Here is a 21,106-nt window from a genome sequence, read left to right as displayed (position 1 = left end):
AGATTGATCTCATCTTTCCTTTACTCGCTTCGTATGTAAGCCAACAGATGCCTTGTTTCCCTCTCCTCGAGATTGGAAAAAGGGCTAAGACTTAATTGAGAAACTGATATGATTGCGTTGTAAGTTTGTTTTTGGCAGAGATGTATTTTTGGTGAATATTGGTTACCCGTTCGTCGTGGGAATACTAAGCGCTAACAGTTTCCGGGGTTGGTTTAGCCATTGGGCTATCGGTGAATACACAATCGTTGTTTTGTGTGGTTTCCCCGTACCCTCGCACCGAGAAATGGTACCAATCAAGAAGGGAGAGAAATTACATCTGAAGCTCAAAGGAAGCGGTTTGATGCCAAACCAATCAGACATCACTTGTAGTTTGTCGTCTTCTTGCTCTTTGATGTTATTGATGAGTGTGTGCTTTGTAATCAATCAGTTTAGTTTGCCAGAAGGTGGGGGAAGAAGTGAACGGAATTTTCGGGCGAGTTGATTGCTCCTATCTGGAACATTGGCACGGGCACTGACACATTTACAACGATTTCGAAAACAAATTGAAAATTTTTCTCTTTTTAGAGGTTTATCCAGGCTAAATGTTAGATATACAAAACTGTATATATCCAGCCCAGTGTCATGAACATTGTGGTGGTGGTGGTGGGGGGGGGGGGGGGGGCGCAGGTTATGGTTTGTAGTCTGAAGTATTTCATTCTTGCCAATTATTTTCTGTTGTACTGTACTGGTTTTATTTTAATACAATTTTACAAGTTTTCAATATACATTTTTTGAACACCCCTCGATTTATTTGTACATTGAAACATTCTACTGCCCTGTTTTGGAGTCTTTACCAATAATTTTTGGAACATAAAATATTCAATTTAAAGTGTGGATAATAAAAAACACAAATGCTTAATAAAAACCTAAAGCTCACACCTTAGATGCTTGCACTTAGCTAGTGGCATGGCTTTTTGGGCACGTTAGGATCTCGCCCACCGAATTCGCGATGCACCATAGGCGACTGAAATACACTCATTTTCTCTGTCAACTCGTCCGTTAGGAGTCGAAAGCAATCACCAACCCATTTCCTGAACCATCATTCATATAATATTGTCTGCATGTTGTAGTTGCATAGTCACCTATTAAACACGTGGCACGCCATTAGTATTCAAAAGAAACCGAATCATAGCAAATATTGGCGCGAGTCTCAAAGTGGAGACTTGTCAAACATTGTCGTTACCGTTGACTGCTACGGTGTCTTAGAGACAGCAAATAGTCACAGTGCAAGCTAACTTTATACACGATGTTGTCCTTTTTTTGTTTGTTTCCTTTGAAATTTTAAACGAGCATATTATTTTTTTTTAAATGTGGTCCGAGCCTATTTGTAGCGCAAAAAATGTAGGCCCACCTCATAGTAGCATGTAGCTTTGTCCAAGGGTCTTTACGCAAGCACAACGCTCCGAATGCACCAAGGCCCAATATCATGGCTCTGCTTACCGCCGAATTCTGCGCTTATGATCACGATTCCCCGCTTCATTCAAGCGCCTATAATTTCTGCGCTAGCCTGGTAAGCGTAGGATGCCTAGTAACGCGGAGTACGCACGCGCAGAGGCAAAAGTCGCCGCTAGCCCGTGAAATACGCTTTCCGTAAGCACAGAATTTCCTGCTTCAGTAAGCGCCGATTCTGTGCTTATGGTAAGCAGAGCCATGGAATTGGGCCAATGAAGCGTTGGACGACGTTCTGCAAAGATAAAAGGTAGTGTCACGGCATTTGATACCGTGGGATAGAAGCATAGTTTCTCGAGGTTTTTCAACTTCGTACAAGCAGATTTGTTTTCCGGCTTTGTTGTACGAGGTTGAACAACCATGCTTCGACCCCACGCTATACTGAATATCAGGTACTGCATACCGTACCTTGCAGTCCGTCGCGACGCGTCGTCCAACGTGTGATTCAAGCTACCTTGTGTACAAGAGCTTATCAAAGCTTATCTCTAAAGTGTAGTCCGGGTTACAAGGGGCACATTGCGATCGGGCTGAACACTTTCTGCTGTCAGAGCGTATGATGTCAATATGACTACCAAGTTGTTTTATTAGTACAAGTTCATATCGAAACTGTGTTGAGTCGAAGTTTAATAAAAACCGCACATTTTCGAGGGATATTTTGTGTGAGTCGTTGTATTCTACTTTAAAACCATATTTCCAACCAATTTCAAAACAAAAACGTTTTTTGCCCAGTGCACCCAATGCGGTGGAAAGTGTTCAGGATTTGGGCAACATTTAGATTCCAGACTATTGAGGTGCAAAGTTTGGGCTACATTTCTTTGTTTTGTTATGTTTATATGCAAGTCGCCAGACACATAAGACCTAAAGGCCACTTCAAGGATGGGCTACAATATTTTTTTTTTCTCCTAGCGGCCGTTGCCATCATCTACTATAGGGCTGAAACAGGGTTACCCCTTTAAACAGTCCATAGGGATGTAGGCTTGGGTATCATCAGTCCGAAGCCTGGCCGGTAGAGTAGAAAACACTACCCCAGTTTTACGTAGCAAGTGTCACGACTGGGATTCGAACCCACACTTGAATCCGGTGCTCTTAACCGCTCGGCCATGATACGCCAGTTTGGTGTCTGGCTACATTCATGTTATAGTGGGCTACACGCAAGTACCGCTCAGACGAAATAGATTATCAAGAAAAGAGCGATAAACTACTAGATTTTCCCCTCATGCCCTCTACTCTAAAAATAAACACCAAATAAATCAACTTGAAGGACGGTTATTTAATTGGCTCAAAATAAACCGTGAAACCTTTGTTTACAAAAAGAGTGCCCCTTTAAATTCCTTGGTCATTCCTAGCTGGGCAACAACTCCTAAACTCACGATCTCCTGGTAACAACCCTAAATGCCTTCTCAGAAGGATTAACGTTTAAATAATTGAATTGAATTTCTGCAAAGAACATTGTTCGTAGACTATGCATCAGTTTAATGGCAATAGACACTATTGGTGGCTCAAAAATAATTGAGCACTGGAGAGCTGTTAAAAGTATTAAACATTTTAAGAAACGTCTCCCCCGGAAGTAACGTTGTTTTTGATAAAGAGGTAATTTCTCACTCAAATAATAACATATCTCACTGAAGCCCTTGTTGTATTTTTCATCTGAAAGCACACAAATTTGCACAAAAAGGGTGTTTTTCTTTCATTAGTCTCTTGCAACTTAGGTGACTAATTGAGTCAAAAATTTTCAAATGTCTGTTACTTTATGCACATGTTGGGAAACACCAAGTGAGATGACTGGTCTTCAACAATAACCAAGGGTATCCAGCGCCTTTAACTCTCCTCCTTTGGGGATGTCACTTACCAGTGAGAACAGCTCTTCATCCTGCATCAGACTTGAAACCTCGTGCCATCCGAAGTGATCCAAAAAGGCCGCCTTGGCTGCATTGTGGGAAGAATCGGGGGCCACCGTCCTAAAAAATGTCGGGTAATTCTCCCTGTCGGTGAGTGTCACTGAAGTGGAGCCGTAAGAGACCTGTCAATACAAGGTTACCGTTGTAAACAGGCTTTATTAAAGGTAGTGGACACTATTGGTAATCACTCAAAATAATTGTTAGCATAAAAACTTACTTGGTAACAAGCAATGGAGAGCTGTTGATAGAATAAACATTGTAAGAAACGGCTCCCTCTTAAGTGTTCGAGAAAGAAGTAATTTTCCACTAACATTTTTGAATTCGATTTTGAGATCTTAGAATAAAATTGTTAGGTCCCAAAATCAAATTGTGTTAAAGCACACAACTTCGTGCGACAAGGGTGTTTTTCTTTTCTATTGTCTCGCAACTTCGACGACCAATTGAGTTCAAAGTTTCATAGTATTTTGAGACACCAACTGAGAAGACTGGTCTTTAATAATTACCAATAGTGTCCAGTGTCTTTAAACGGTTACCAGTTAAAAAGGTTACCGGTTAAAATGTCAATCGAAGATTGAAAGGTCCCAGTTCAAGGTTTGTAGCCCTAAATTACGACATTTATTTAAAGTTGGAAACATGCAGTTTGTGATGTTTCATTATATCTAGAGTTTTGGTACTCTTTGGCAACCAATTTCGTTACCACTCGGTCCCGTCCAGTGATGCTTGGTCATGAAAAAATCCTTATTTACAAAATGACTTTGGAACAATGTTTTATCTGTTGCTGTACCATCCTTTAAGAACTTATCACACTGGACAATTTACAGGTAACCAGTTTCAGGCAATCTCAAAATAATAAGACAACCCAACCCCTTCAAAATAAAATAACAAAGGGGGAGCAAAAAACACACACAATCCGACTGGTTTGTTAATTTCTACATAATTTTTTTCTACATGTAACGCAGTCGGTTGCCTCCAAGTTGCCCGTAAAAATTGCCCGGTACGCCAAGGTCTTCAATCACCAAACCCTCACTACGTCATTGAACCTTAATATTCGGTTTTCTTTAGAGTAACTCGAACACTAATGGCTTAGGGAATACTGTGCATCAATGTTACCATTTAGAATTCCAATGTATTGATTGAAAACTCTCAGTTAGCATTCCGTCTTGTTACCGGCTTTACTCATTGGGGGCTAATGCTGTTTTGAAAGACACGGGACAGATGACATCAAAGTCGGATTCTATCGTTGCAGCTCGGCTGGGTACGTGCATGCCAGCAACTGAACTTACAGCCACCTTTTATTTAAAGGGACCGTTAATATCCCCGAAATCAGATGACTTATTTACACCCGGGGTCGAAATTTACCCTGACTCTGGGTAGCATCAGGAAGCCTGACCGTTTCCGGGTCGGTATGATCTGGAATCTTATCTTAATAGGTTAAAATGACGCCGGGTCCGAGTTCAAATCCCCACTTGAAATGGCCAATCGGACCCCTGGCCCCGGAAACCGAATTACGGTAATTCTGACCCAAGATAAAAATCAAAACACATTATGCCATCATGTTGTTTATACAGGATATACATTTCAGAATATCAGAATACCAAATATCATATCTGTCAAAAACAAACTGAACAAACAACGTCAACAAGAATGAAATGATTCAATCACTTCAACGAAAGTTGCTGCTGAAAAGGGCACCAACGTTATTTTTATTTTATGTCCAAATCCTTTGAGGCTCTACCACTAAGCACTGGTTCTTATCCGAACCAAGTTCTCGCAAAAGCAATTACAGTAAATCGTACGGTTGTTGGTCGTCAATCCGTTTAGTTCTATAATACTGCCAACATTACGCACATCTTTGAAATATTTGACTTTTCATAAAACACGTACAAACAAAATAATACCGACAGCTGTTCTTCTAACTACTTTGTCATTGCCATTCATTTTGAACCAAACGGACACCTTCCCTTTAAAATGGAAGGGTTGAATTTGAATCATGCAAACTCTATTTTAAAGAGAAGAGTGTTTTCGATATCCAAATATGTAAAAGTCGAGTCCCATGACTTTCCACAAATTTGACTGCATTTCCGATCGACGGAAATGTCTCCCAGGAGTAGGATTAAATCAACTTGTACAATCAAGTCTGTGCCAAACTGAACCTCTATAGACAGGAAATCCAGACAAATCTTTGTCTGACCATCGACAAGTTTGTCTTCAAATCTTCTATTAATTGGATTGGACATGGATAAGAAGCTCCATTAACTTTATCATTAGTGCTATTACAGCCATGGTACAGAGTGCTCATTGATTAACAGAGACTTGCAATGTAAGAAAAGTGCAGACAGAAGTCACAACATTTTAAAAGACAATTGGAACAGACGCGCCGGTCGCCAGCGGAACTTACAGTCAATTGGAACTGGCACTGATCGAATGTCAAACATATTACCATCGAGTCACGTTATCGTATTTTCTTCATCCCACACGAACTGGTTTTAAAAATGTGATGTTGAATGGAGACTGTCACTAGAGACCGCTACCTTGCTGCCACCATCTTTGTTCCTAGCGTCCATTGGTGATAGTGATTACTAGTTTCAGTTGCCAAAGAAGAGGGCCAGACTGTATTTTTTGGTCCACTTACCCAACTTGGTTTGGATTGTTTAATTTAAAGGCAGTGGACACTATTGGTAATTGTCCAAGACTAGCCTTCACAGTTGGTGTATTTCAACATAAACAAAAAGTCACAAACCTGTGAAAATTTGAGCTCAATCGGTCATCGAACTTGCGAGATAATAATGAAAGAAAAAACACCCTTGTCACACGAAGTTGTGTGCGTTTAGATGGTTGATTTCGAGACCTCAAGTTCTAAATCTGAGGTCTCGAAATCAACTTCGTGGAAAATTACTTCTATCTCGAAAACTATGGCACTTCAGAGAGAGCCGTTTCTAACAATGCTTTACACCATCAACCTCTCCCCATTACTCGCCACCAAGAGAGGTTTTATGCTAATAACTATTTTAAGTAATTACCAATAGTGTCCACTGCCTTTAAGAACAACAAAGCAACGTCGTAGATGTAATAGCTTATGCTCTTATCACGTTTGGTTATTGCCAAAGACCAGTACTCCCACTTGTGTAACATTTTGGGTAAAAATTATTTTGTATAGTCTGGTGCCGCATTTTCTTTCGTATAATGCCTTTCCTTACCATAACAAGATTCCAATATGGAACAATCTGCGCTATGTGTTTGGAGACGTCTGAGCACTGACTCCCCATCAGCATGGTCATCTGGGGTTTGCGGTACAGTTGATCGAATAGGGCATCTGCTGCAATACCGGGATGACACTGCATAAAAAGATCAACAAAATATTTGCGTTAAAGGCAGGGTGCACTGATGGTATACTGTCAAAGACCAGTATAAATTAACAAACCTGTGACAGTTTTTGGTGAATTGGTAACCAAAGTCGCAAGAAAACAATGAAAGAAAAAAATCTTCGTTGCAAATTGTGTGCTTTCAGAAGCACGAGCATAGGCGTCGTGCCTGAAGCGCTTCTATATTCAAATTGTTTGGGTGAACAAGATTATGTCTTTCTTATGTGTTTATGGGTAAAACATGAATATTCTTTATCCCCGATGCAAATTAAATGGACAAAATTAAATGACGCAATTGACGCCGTAAGGACTATGACGTAATGTTTTCTTATTTCACGGTATGGGTAACCAAGGATATTTACCATCCATAAACATACTGCTAGATCCGTTAACACGTATAACATTTGGTGTGATGTTACTAGCTACTCCAACTAAATAGTTGGTAAAAGGAGGCCAAGAAAGGCAAGGGTCACTTTGAAGATATGTACAAAATAATAATATAGCATGGGCTGTGCATGCTTGATTTACGAATTGCGAATTCCCCTCTTGATCTCGACACCTGAGTATCGATTCTTAACAAGCCACCAAGTGAACATCCATTGAGTAAGCACCAAATCGTCAATACAAGATGTGGGTCAGAGGTCAGATAGATCATGCAATGGCTTTTATTGAGTGGCCAAGTCCGACCTCGTTTTCTAATCACTGTCCAGCCTACCTATTTTGACCCCGTCGCATGTCTACATACACCCTGCTAGCCAACCAATTACCGGCACTGGAGTCCAGTTAATTGCTGACACTAGAGGGGGTCCGAGGTTGACATAATGCAAAATAAAAAAAAAGAACACGGACAAATCATTTCCGCTAATAGTCCAGAAACTAGACCCTAATACTAATTAGAATACATATCGTCAACTCGCAAGACCCCCTTTTTTTGTCGCAGTGAACTGAAAAACAAGGTCATTTTTCTCGCGGTTGATTACTCTGATTGTATAATGGTAGAATTGTGTGCTAGATAATTCATGAGTACCTTCCTTCAAACCTCTCTGACGTGAGGCATAGAGAAGAAGTAAAGCTGCTGGGCTTTAATGAACAGTCCCTAGGTCCCTCTGGAGATTCCAGGGTGATAGGACGAGGCAGTCGAGCGACTAAATGGCTAAATGGAAACCGGCTAATGTGGTGTCGTCTCACCGTCGGCTGCGAGCTGTCAGGCATTCCAACTTAACGGAACATTAGTAGATATACGGAGCGGCTTATACGCATAACGCTGCGGTCTCACAGATAACGTTGTATCGCGTAAAGCTTTACTTCATAATCAGTGAGGATGCGTGACTAGACCTTTTTATTTTAAAGATGTACAAAGGAACATACATGCAGCACTTGCTAACATCATATAGCTTGCTCTATACATGTCATGGCTTTAAGTATAACATTGCCCATGGTCTAAATCACGAAGTTTTTACGTTTAATAATAACCATGTTGGCTTAAATTATAACATGATGATTTTACTATTGGTTAGCAGAACGTCGCTGAAAGACGTTACTTAGCCGATCAAAACTAGGGAGCCAGTCACGACTATGTAAATTGCAAAGTATAATGGCTGGTAATGCATTTTTGCCTAGCAAGTGACAGATTTCCTTCATAAACAGATTTAAGAAATTGGTCGCTGTTTTTATTTAGTTTTGATTTTATCTGCGCTAAAGCATTGTGATTGATGCCGAGTCCCGGATTGGCTTTTGTCCGTAAAAGCTTGTCTGAAGTCAAAGCTAATTCAAGAATGCTGGCGTATAATCAGATTAAGCACAATTGCCCGTCAAGGTTAAGAAAACACAATGTGTCGCGGTCTGTTTGAAGTAAATCTTTCATTTAGTAAGATTTTAATTGCAATGCACTTCACGTAGACCTACACAGGTCCTTCAATGATGTGGCAAAGTCGTAGAACTTTAGCCGAGATATCAATTGTGTCCAGCAATACCGCATGCGAATCGTTTACCGTTTTAAAGGGTATGTATGCATTTGGTAATCACTCTTTAGATTAATAAACAACGAACCATTGGGTAGGAAAGAATCCTACAGCAGGTTTCGATAGTACAAAGCATTTTAAGAAACATTCCACTTCAAGGTAATGTGGTCATGTTAAAAGATATCATTTTTTTATGCCCACAATTTTGAATATGAGAAACGCTTCTCAGATCTGTATCCTAATAGGGAATATTCTTCCCGCATTGCCGACATATTTACTAGAAATGACGCTATTCGTTTTGTCTAAATTTCATAAAGAAAACATTCACTCAAAACACAAGATCCCATCACAAAATAACGCGTCCGTGGGTGACATTAGTGATCTGATAGACATCCTGTTTTGAAATTAACCTACGTCATGTCGAACATGTTTTAATAAAGATAATAAAATTATTCGCTTACATAACAAGACCCTATCACAACATAACGCGTTTAAGGATGACATGAGCAAAATAAAAACATCCTGTTTTTTTTAATATTTTCCAAGAAAAAAAACATTGTAAACACATGTCTGGAGCACCTTCCCCTACCGGCAGTGAACCCGTGACGTCACGCGGGGGGGGGGGGGGGAGATACCACGCGCTATCGGGCGATCGTTTCGCATTCGCCTCCTATAAACAACCCCTGGACACTTATTTATTGCCCTGTAGTGTCCCACCTTTGCGAAATGCTGAACCCTCTCAATAAATATAAAACATTCTGAATCTGGCAGATGGTTGAACAGAATGCGGCAGATGATATCGAAATGAGACAAGGGGAATAAACGAAAAAACATACTCAGAAATGATTTTTGGAGGAAGTCAAACGTGTAAAATGCAAGTCAAGGTTGATGTTGGAGATTGTGTATTGGCGTTAGTTCAAGCTCATTGGTTGCTAGTCGTTATCTTTGGACGGCAAAATATGACGCAGGAAATATGATTTTGGTTTTACACTGAGGTGTCATAAGCACTTCATGTGGGACAAACAATCTACTGGCAATACAGGTGAAGTCCCATAACGCCCTTTGAAACCCGATTTGACTTCAACAACTAAATCACTTGGTTCGCCCAACGATAAGATGCCTGTTGTTTATTTAATAATATTTATTTATAAGAGATGTTAGGTTTGAATCGGGGATAAAGATTATATTTTTTTTACCTATATACACCGATGTGTGTTAGCACTGTATACTCAGTACTTTCCCGAGTCCTGTGAAAAAATACCACAAGCATGTTACTCGGGTGGGATTCGAACCCACGACCCTTGCAATTCTATACTCTAGTCCCAACGGGACCCGGATCAAGCACAATGGGAGACTTTGGAACGCTAGGTGACAGCAGACTTACCAGGTAAATGTCCATTGTTTACGTAGTTCTGAGCAGGTGCACATTATTGAGAACAATAGATTTTACCGGGTAAGCCTGCTAGCTGCAACCAAGCGTCCCAAAAGTCTCCAATTCTCACCTTGGTAATTTTCAGCACGTTTGTATTGGCAATCAATTTATTATTGCCTGTAAAAACATTTGTTCGGTGTTAGCCTGATGCATTTATTACATTCAATCGAACGGTGACACATTTTCAGGTTGTCGGTGTTGTGCGCATGCTTAGAACTACGTAATAAACGTCTGCTGCCACCTAGCGTTCGAAATTCTCCCGTTGAGACATTTTCCAGCCGTGGGCTTTTTGAATACACCTTTAAACATAAATGGATTGAAACAACATTCAACGAAGTGTACTGTTTTTACTCAGTGAAGCGCACGCAACTACAACACTGGATTTATTTCATTAAGAAGGCATGTCCTGTATTTTTTTTTTTTAACTGAGAGATTTTGTTTTTCACCCAACTGCCGCAGTTTTTCATTATTACTTTGGACTCTAGGAAGCGAAAGGGTGCTGGCTAATTATTCGTCATTATTGAAGTTGCTTAAGAAATTAATCGGAAATAGCTCTCGCATATTGTTGATAATAATTTGAATGGAGTTATGGGTATTTTACTTGAGCATTTGAAGTAGAATTGCTTTGTACACTATTTTATATGAACTGGTTGAGCGCCCTTTTAAGGAACGTTTGGGTGTAGGCCTACCAGGAGTGTCAATTGTAATGATACTCGAGGTTGAAACTCGAGTTGTATAATAGTTGTTATGGGTCTTATATTCATATTTAAAATTTATAAATCATACATTTTAATTACAATTTTTATACTTTAGTTTTCGTTTGGGTAAATCTGGAATTGTATATAAGTTATTGAGGGTTCGTCTGTTGTCATTATACAAGTATATGTATTCATAATATAGTAAAACGCATTATGGTTTACATAAATAACAAATACACTTGAAGAAAGTTGTGTCGTGTTTGTTTTGAAACGAGAAAGTAATTTATAAACATCCTTCGTACGCAATATGAACATCCATTGTACTCACTGACCATGTTATATACAACAATAGAAAGGAGAACACATAGATTAAATTGTATTTAGCTAAAAGGTTTGCCGGACATTCCGTTCTGCGAAGGTTGCAGTCAAACAAATCTTTCATGGCCGGGCACATTGAAGATTCTCCATCACGAAAGTAGAGCAAGGTTGCCCCTCATAAAAAAAAATGAATTTACGAGTAATCTGTGTTTTTAGGGTCAACCTTGACTCGTTACAAAAACCGGCTGGAGACAAGACTACGTTACAAATGCAATTAATACACAGACGGCTCTACTTACACAATATGAGGACGTGGCCTCTAAAACTATAATGATTATAAAATGCTTAGTAAGGAAAGACAGTTGTCAATGTTTGATTAATTACAAGAGCGGGGACACTTCGCAGCAAATGAGAGATTTTCTCCTTGTGCAGTTAGAGCAAGTGTGTTGTAATAATTGGTTGTCGATGCTTATAGTACCGGCTGTTACTGTTAGGTGTTTTCACGCATCTCGAAATTAACAAAATATGAATGTATTGTATTACACCATGGTATTAATTTTATCTTTTCGCTTAATGTTGAATAATTTATTTGCAGTTTAAAGGTACGAGCAAACTTAAATACTCAAACAAACCAAATCCCGCAGAAATCATAAGCGTTAACTCTATTGTCTTCGTGAAAGCTCTCTAGGTAATTATATTTGTAAAACGTACAGTTGAAGCCAGTGAATGAAAACTACAATCTCACTATTGTTCCATAATCAAATCAATTGATTGTTTTATTTAGTAACTTAATTCTGGATAGAAGAGCACATTGCCACAAACAATGGGCGAGTTAATATGTTTGTAAGTATCTAGGTTATAGCTCGGACACTCTAACGAATCCCGGGTCAGAATTGACCAGGATCCGGGTCTCATCAGGCCTGATACATTTCTGGGTCAGTTTGACTTGGAATCTGTGTCCAATAACCCTTAAAGTTGTCAACCTGACACGTTATCCTAGTCAAAACCTCAACATTTGACCAACTTTTCGAATCAGCATGACCCAGCAATAGGTGAGGCTCTCGGATTAAGGTTATTTTTTTTACCCTGGATTTTTTTTAAGAGCAGGAAGTAAGTAGATTTCATTATTTTAAATTTCAGTCGCATACCAGTTTTTTTGGAACCAACCACAGCAGCAAATCCGAAGCGAGGTACTTCAAATCACAGGCATATTACTCGGGTGGAATTTGAACCTACGACTTTTGCAATTCTAGAGCAGTGTCTTACTAATTAGACCACCGAGATTGCCCGGTAGCTAGAGGCATCTCCAATCCTATAAATTATTGGACAACGAATACTGTTTATTTGTTGTATATCATGGCAGCAAAGTCGGTAAAACCCGAGTAATATAATTATGCCTGTGATTCTTTTTATGCGAAGTACTGAATACACAATATAACACACATCGGTGTATATGGGTGAAAATCTAAATGAATGTTCTTTATCCCCGATGCAATTTAACATCTATTAAATATTATTTGGTTTGAGAATAATGTAAGCGCGTCAACCGTGGCTGGAAGGACAAATTAATATCATGATTGCTTCCATTGTCATTGCAGCCAATGGACATCCAATGGAAACCTAACGACACTGCGTGATAATTAAGACCCATTGATGTAAGCTCCCAACAATCTCGGTCATACACATCCTATGTAATAATCTTTGAACCTTGACCATCTGGATTGAGTTTTTTAATTGGACCAATATTTTATACAAGCAATGTCCGGTAACTAATTAAGTGTTTTGCAGATATTTCGCCCGGGGGGAAAACGCCCACTCTTTCCTCTTCCTTTGGTATCCAATAGGTTTATTCCACTGTAATTTGATTGTCTGGCGGTGTGGAAATCTGATTAAAACACTATATGGTATGTTTGTTTAAAATTACATTTGTTTCCCTCAATGAGGATTATCTTTCAGCACTTAGTTATTGCCCGTTTTGTCAAGCAAGACATTCAGGTTACAGAGAGTTTTTCAGTCATTCGAGTGTACAGACTAGTTCGTGAATAAGAATGCCTTTCGTGATTCAACGGTCAGGATGTTAGGCATGTGGAACTCACGGTGTATTAATACTAGAAATTAACCATAACTATATTTAGTTTTTTGAACACCTTACACCTATTGGTGCTTAGCACTTCTCAGGGGTAATAATTGGAAGCGCTTTGAGACGTCATTCGGGTGTGAAAAGCGCTAAGTAAAAACTGGTTATTATATTATTACTAGTACTTTCCTGAGACCTGAGTTCTGTGAAAATAAACCCCACAGAACCTGACCAATTAAGTGCTTACAAGTGCTTAATACACATTGGTGTATAGGGTAAATGAAATAAAACTAATTTCAGTTCAGTTTAAAAAAGCTGATTCACGCGCCATTTTCTTGGAATGTTCTCAACGATGAAGTGCCAAATTGCCACATAACTTTTAACTCTATGGTTTACATCTTCAACAGAATGAAGTGGCATTTGTCTCTTTTCGAAAGATAAGCGTTCATGCTGAAAAGGGAAAAAGTAATTTCGCTCCTACCTAGGAGAAAATTTCGTCTATACGACGCCAGGCGTGATCCTTGCAGCCCTGTATTGCGAGCAACAAGATCGGATGTGTCGCTTGTCTCTAATTACCGACCCCTTGGGGAATCGCTATACGAGGTGAAAGGTTCGATGGAATAGAGTTGGGAAAAAAAAATTACAAGAAGGATAAAGGGAAGTAAAATCAGGACAATTCAAAATGGAAGGGTAGAGAGACAGCGAACAAGATGCAACAACAGACCGTGGAAGTGGGTTGGACAAGTTAAGTGTTTAAATCAATGGAAGGACTTGAGGAATAGAGACAGTTGGAGGGAAAAGGGTTTGACAGATTAAACAAAAGAGACAGACGGCAAATCCTTGGAGGAATTGAAACTAGGAATTGTTAAGAAATTGACAGGGAAGGAGAAAATGTACGATACGAAAAGAGGGCAGTTTCTCTCCAGGTAAATGGAGAGAGAGAGAGTAAAATAGATTGATATTGGCCACGAGAACGAATAAGTGAAGTGGTTATTTCGGTAACGGAAATACAGGAAAATAGCAAGATGACGCAGCCTCGGCAAGAGAATAATAATGTTTTTATATTTAGAAACATGTTTTTGGACCATCTGGACGGGAAATGAACTGCAATTCATTAGATGTATTGAATTATGTAAAACAAAAATGCTGTTGAAACAGCGGACCATAACATGTGCTCGTATTAGAAATTGAAGCACTATCGAAATTGAACGCTGCATCAACTTATGAGGCGAAAATTAATGAGATTAAAATAAAGCTTGTAAGTAATATTGTCAATTCAATGTAACATACGTAATAAATACCCTCACCCCTTTAAAATTTACCCACCTTCTGGGTCCAAGACCCATTTCTGGGTCATTCAGGCCAGAAACTGTTATTAAAGCAATGGAATAGAGCACAGCTTCTTTGTCTTTTGGACCCATATCTGTGTCATAAGTTGGGACCCGAAATTCCGGTAAATTCTGACCCTTGGGTCTTTAAAATGACTGAAAGTGCTACCGTACCAGACAAAAATAGTACTGTTTATTTAACCATTAAAGGCAGTGGACACTATTGGTACAGTTGGTATATCTCAACATATGTATAAAATAACAAACCTGTGAAAATTTGAGCTCAATCGGTTATCAAACTTGCGAGATAATAATGAAAAGAAAAACACCCTTGTCACACGAAGTTGTGTGCGTTTAGATGGTTGATTTCGAGACCTCAAGTTCTAAATCTGAGGTCTCGAAATCAAATTCGTGGAAAATTACTTCTTTCTCAAAAACTATGGCACTTCAGAGGGAGCCGTTTCTCACAATGTTTTATACCATCAACCTCTCCCCATTACACGTAACCAAGTAAGGTTTTATGATAATAATTTTTTTTTAGTAATTAATAGTGTCCACTGCCTTTAAGGATACACAAGAATGAGCTATTATATAGAAATAACAAAAAGGGTAGGGCTGGGGGGGGGGGGAGGTTGGCGTGGGGCAGCAGTAACAAACCTGTAAAAACGTAGTCATTTATTTTTTGCAGACCGTTTTGTGCGTTCCATTCTTTTTTGAGTTTAACAGCGTCATAGAACTTCGGACACTCTTCCCTTTAAAGGGATAACCATGCCGCTATGTTTCCGCTAGGGTGCTTTTTGATTAGCGCTCGAATAACCAAGTGATTGCTTTTCTATAAATTCCCGGCATCGGTATAAACAAAACAAAAAAAACATTCCGTTCACTTCACCAATTCACAGGACAGAAAACCCGATCATGATTGTGGTCCAATGGTGATTTTTATATTACCATATCCCTAGTGAGATCTGAAATATATTGTTAGAAAAACCCATACATCAATGTGGACGTTAATGAAGTTATAATAACATTAAGGCGAATATCAACGGGTGATAGAATGGAAATCTTCAGGGCTTTCGGCAATGATTTGTTTAGCGACTATTCATTGAATAAGTTTCCGCTCCGTTGATTTCGAGTCTGAATACAGTTTGACTGAGATCTTATTCTGTTTTGTACACTGCTCAAGCGCCCAGAAAGTACGGTGAATATGAGGCACAATGCTATGAAAACCCCATGCAAGCTTACTAATTCACAGTGTGAAATGAAGCTCCTGCAACGTAAGATTCCAGACTTTTGACATTATCAAATATGTTTCATGTTTTTTTGCCTCCCAAAAAGTTAAAGACATTATTAAGGATTGGTAAGGTTTACAATTATAATTGTTTAATTTGTATTCTGAAAGCTTACAATTTATGAAGTTTATATAGTAGAACTAGGCCTATTCGTTTCTATAAAATATCTTCAAATGAAACTAAGCCAAATCCGAGAACTGTTTCCGTAAACAACAACAACAACAACAACAACACTGCAACAGCCGATTTCGAACAACGTGTTCGAGAAGCAGGCATGCAAGGGCGCCGTTATCCGCCAGCCACATAAAACCACAGCCAAGATCAAAAGTGTTTGATTTTTTTCCCGAGGGAGGAAAACCGGATGTTCTGGATGGCAAACCCTCGAGCCACAGCAGAGAACCAACGTACAACTCAACTCACATGGCCCTGGCCGGGAATCGAACCGGGATCACCTTGGTGAGAGGCGAGCGCTTTACGCACAATCCAACCATGCCAACCATTGGTTGCTCACACAATACCTAAATACTGTCTGCGAGAATATTGTCAGCTCTACCAACTATGTTTAAAACCAGTGGACACTATTGGTAATTGTCAAAGACCAGTCTTCTCACTTGGTGTATCTCAACATATGCATAAAATAACATTCCTGTGAAAATTTGAGCTCGATCGGTCTTCGGAGTTGCGAGATAACTATGAAATAAAAAAACACCCTTGTCACACTAAGTTGTGTGCTTTCAGATGCTTGATTTTGAGACCTCAAAATCTAAACCTGAGGTCTCGAAATCAAAATCTAAACCTGAGGTCTCGAAATCAAATTCGTGGAAAATTACTTCTTTCTCGAAAACTACGTCACTTCAGAGGGAGCCGTTTCTCACAGTGTATTATACCGTCAACCTCTCCCTATTACTCGTTACCAAGTAAGGTTTTATGCCAATAATTATTTCGAGTAATTACCAATAGTGACAACTGCCTTTAAGTACCCTTAACTTTTTGCACAAGACCAAAGCTAGAAGAAAAAAGAAGTCTGGTGTACATTACATATAGCTTTTATGACAGTAACAGCACCCATGGAATAATGAAATGTTGTAAAGCACCACTTCCAGGTGGTAAGTAACGATTTACAAGGAATCGATGATCGTACCCGTGTAACAGTACAAACAAAAATGCTATTCGAATAATATAGACTTGATCTAATTCATACAAAGGTTTCTCGGAAACCTCAATGCATTTCAAACATGATTGGATACAAAGTACATGATAGGTACATGGTTGCTTTGATTAATAGGTTAAGTGTGAAAGCCCTAATGGTATTAGAACATTTAATGTCAGCTCGCTTTGTTCTAAACCACAGTAGTGTCGAAGTCTAAAAAGCTCGGGTTGGTGTGGTGGTATCTATCCCTCCCTTTCGACTCCCATTTGGGCGTACTATGTGGGTTGGGTCTAACGGATTGTGTAGGTTTATCTATTACTTGGAGTGTGCCTCCCACATCTAAACCTGAAATGTCTTTCTTTGGCTAATCTCCATTGGGTTATTAGCTAAAAGTACAATGACTAGTTTTGCTTTTCTCTGAGTCCTTGCTTCACAACCGGTTAATAAATGGGATGGAATGCAACACGGCTCATTCGAATGCAGAATTTAACCTTCCTACAATGACAAATGAATGGCAGAAAACTGATCAACCTCCCACCCTCAGTTTTCTTGATACAAGAACATGTTTGCACTTTCTCCTTCGAGCCCTTTTTGTCCACGGTAACTTTTCGTTACGTGCTTCTTCAGGGCCCACGACGATAACATTTCAGAAAAACTTGAGACAGTGGCAAAAAGCATTTAATAAATTACGATTTCTTAGGTTTCTTAGTTTGTTAATGATTAATTACTTAGATTAGAGTTTTGTATCCTTTGCTTTTTACATTATTTCTCTGTGAAGCGCCTTGAGCGTCTTTGGCGCTAAATAAGTGGACTTTGGCGCTACATAAGTTTTCGTTATTATTATAATTATTATTATTATTATTAAGAAGCACCTCTCTTAAAAATTTGCATCTCCACAAAACAAAAGGTTAAGAACGGACAAGTTTAAAATGCTTCCTCCTCTGGAGTCAACGACCGCTCGACACAAAAGAACAACATCTTCATTTTGCAATAAAAACGTCTTAAAATTACATCATATACTGTTATTTTTATTTAACTTCTGGAAAATTATTTATCATCTTACATGACTGTCACATTCCAGATGGTCCGTTGTTTATAACATTTTCAAGAAGGAAATTGAGCAGTCATGCGATCTAATTCAATAAAGATATTCCTAATCCGATATAATCACAGACTGAGTGCGCTGTACCTTCCAAGTTTCGGACAGACTTGGTTGCACATATCGGGTGTTCTTATAAATTTGACATATTATATAAAAGATCAATAAGTGCTATGTTATACATGGCATGACTGTAACTATAATGTGTCAAGTATAATACTTGAACAAGCCAAACGGCTTTAGTCTTAACACTTTTGGTCAGACTTTATCAACATTTATTTTGTATACCATCGCACCATACAAAACGCCCAGCATTCTTTGAGGATGCATCTTTGTGATCCTTGTTCATGTGAAAAAGTGTGATGTCACCAGGCAAAAATCTCGACGATGAAAATAAGTTTTATGCACAAAACGTGGACAGGATGATCCAACTATGTGTGTTTTAACAAAACCATTATCTCGTTATCCTCCTCAAGGCATAATATATTCAAAGATAAGCTTTTGTCTACTTTTTATAGAAGGGGAATGTGTATCAATGCATATTATAATGCTATAATGCATCATACGAGTTGCGATTTTTCGTGCGATGAAATGTCATTACTTGGATCACCATAAGGGTAAGTAAGATATGGTTATGACATACATATTTTCATTGCAGTGGAATTTAATTTGGTTGAACAAAATTATAATAAATAGTTGTTATCTATCTGTCGCTTTATCTAAAGGCGTCTCAAATTAATGGTTTTGAAGTTTTTGTTTATGAGACTTATTTATGTAACACCTTTTACGAGTTTACAGGCCCGTGTGAACCCCCTCTTTGCGACAAGTGTAACTGGGTTCTTTTCCGTGGATTACACAACACACGGGACCAAGTGCTTTACGCCCCATCCAAATGAAGAAGCAATAACGGTTACCTTGCTTTTCAGGACACGAGATTCAAGACCGAGGCTCAAACCCACACTCTGCTGATCAGAATAACGTAATTATCGTACACAACATTCGTAGCGAGGTAGTACTTAAAGGGAAGGTACACGTTTGGTAACTGTCAAAGACAAGTCTTCTCACTTGGTGTATCCCAACATAAGCATAAAATAATAAGCCTGTCAAAATTTGAGCTAAATTGGTCATCGAAGTTTCGAGAAAATGGTGAGAGAAAATAACACCCTTTTAAAATATTTGTTTTGAGTAATAACCAAACATCTACCTTCCATTTAATAAGAAAGATAGTTTAAATGTAGTCTTCCGATTTCAGAAACATACTTCGCGCCAGGAAAACAAAATGGTAAGACAAATTCTCAAGATCAAACTAGACAGCAACGTGGATAAAGATAATAAAATAAACGATAAAACAGCAAAATGAATATACATTGATATACCTCACCTTGCAATGCCTCAAAACCCAATAAAAAAACTACCAATAATGCCCCTGAATATTGTATCAGTTGTCCCAGCTTTTTCATTTATTGCTGAAAGATTTACAACCGACTATAAAGAAATGTCACACACCAAACGAGGTTTACAGAGACTGGTCGCGGCGAGTTGCTCTGGACCACGCTGTTGACGGAGTTGCTTTCAAAAAAAAAAGAAAGAAGATCTTTAAAGAAAATCTGAGGAAAAGACAAACAGGGAATTGACATTTGATATAAATATTTATATCCGAGGGATTTGCACTCTACCGTGTTAATGAGGTTGGGTGGTTCTTGTTAACAAATAAACGCGGGGACGAGATGTCCCTTGTTGGACATGCGATACCTTTTTCATCTGATGTAAGATATTGGCACACTCCATATCAATCTATGTCATACGCTGTGAGAGTTCGAACTTCAAACAACCTATAAGGTTTAGTTTCATTAAAGCACAAGTATCGGTAATTTTCAAAAACCAGTAACTGCACTGTCTGTGACCTAACAATACATCAAATAACAAACCTGTGAAAGTTTAAAGGCAGTGGACACTATTGGTAATTACTCGAAATAATTACTAGCACAAAACCTTACTTGGTAACGAGTAATTGGGAGAGGTTCATAGTATAAAACATTGTGAGAAACAGCTCCCTCTGAAGTGCCATAGTTTTCGAGAAAGAAGTAATTTTTCACGAATTTGATTTCGAGACCTCAGATTTAGAATTTGAGGTCTCGAAATCAAGCATCTGAAAGCACACAACTTCGTGTGACAAGGGCGTTTTTTCTTTCATATATCTCGCAACTCCGATGACCAATCGAGTTCAATTTTTCACAAGTTTGTTATTTTATGCATATGTTGAGATACACAAAGTGAGAAGACTGTTCTTTGACAATTACCAATAGTGTCCACTGCCTTTAAATAAAAAATCTGTTAATCGGTCATCATAGAATAACTTCGATTGTGCCTTTCTAACCCATTCTCATTTGTTTATCATAAATTTGTCTGTATGTTCTTAACTTGCTTATATTTGTAACTTGTGAAGCGCCTCAGGACTTTTGGTGGTTAAGGGCGCTATAAAGCAAGTTGATTTCTGTTATTGTTATTTCCAGAGTCATAATAAGGGAAGCAGTACAAATTTCTTTAACAGGGTTTTACTTTTTTCAAACATGGGTTTTGGCCGGACGCAAGCGATTGTTATACTCATTTCCCAAAATAATATAGCATTTTAGGCAAAATCATTTTCAAGGAATGTTGCCCACCATAACAATCTGTATACCATTTAAGTTATGTATATGTTCAATCTTACCGAAAACGACACACCCCATTAAAGGAGCACGTTCCCTTGGATCGGTCGAGTTGGTCTTTGAAAAGTGTTTGAAGCCGTTTGTTATGAAGTGCAAATGGTTGGGGACAGATAATTAAAAAGTAGAATATAATGGTCCACACAATTGCCTCGAAAGTTTCTGTTAACGTCAGGAAGAAACACGGTGTGCCATTTTGTGGAGTCTAAATTTTGACTCCATAAAATGGCCGACCGTGTTAGTTCGCGACGTCAAAGGAAAACCGTGCAATTTCGAGTGAAACGTCCGATCCAAGGCAACG

The 21,106-nt window shown here is 38.8% G+C and overlaps 1 protein-coding gene across 1 annotated transcript in view; it reads right to left on the bottom strand.

Moving 5' to 3' along the window:
* The window catches only part of LOC117293921 (gamma-aminobutyric acid type B receptor subunit 2-like), a 45,900-nt gene extending 39,182 nt beyond the window's left edge, over positions 1-6,718 (bottom strand). Inside the window, exons 1-2 of the mRNA XM_033776404.1 lie at positions 6,584-6,718; positions 3,338-3,508 (exon numbers count right to left, since the gene is read on the bottom strand). Of these exons, the coding sequence (XP_033632295.1) occupies positions 3,338-3,508; positions 6,584-6,664 (252 nt within the window). The 5' untranslated portion in view covers positions 6,665-6,718. The remainder of the gene's footprint in view (positions 1-3,337; positions 3,509-6,583) is intronic.
* Between the last annotated feature and the right edge of the window lie 14,388 nt (positions 6,719-21,106).

This window comes from Asterias rubens, chromosome 8 (genome assembly GCF_902459465.1).
Source record: "Asterias rubens chromosome 8, eAstRub1.3, whole genome shotgun sequence".
NCBI lineage: Eukaryota > Metazoa > Echinodermata > Asteroidea > Forcipulatida > Asteriidae > Asterias > Asterias rubens.
Note: the sequence above shows the minus strand (reverse complement) of the source record. Positions and strands in the feature narration are given on the sequence as shown.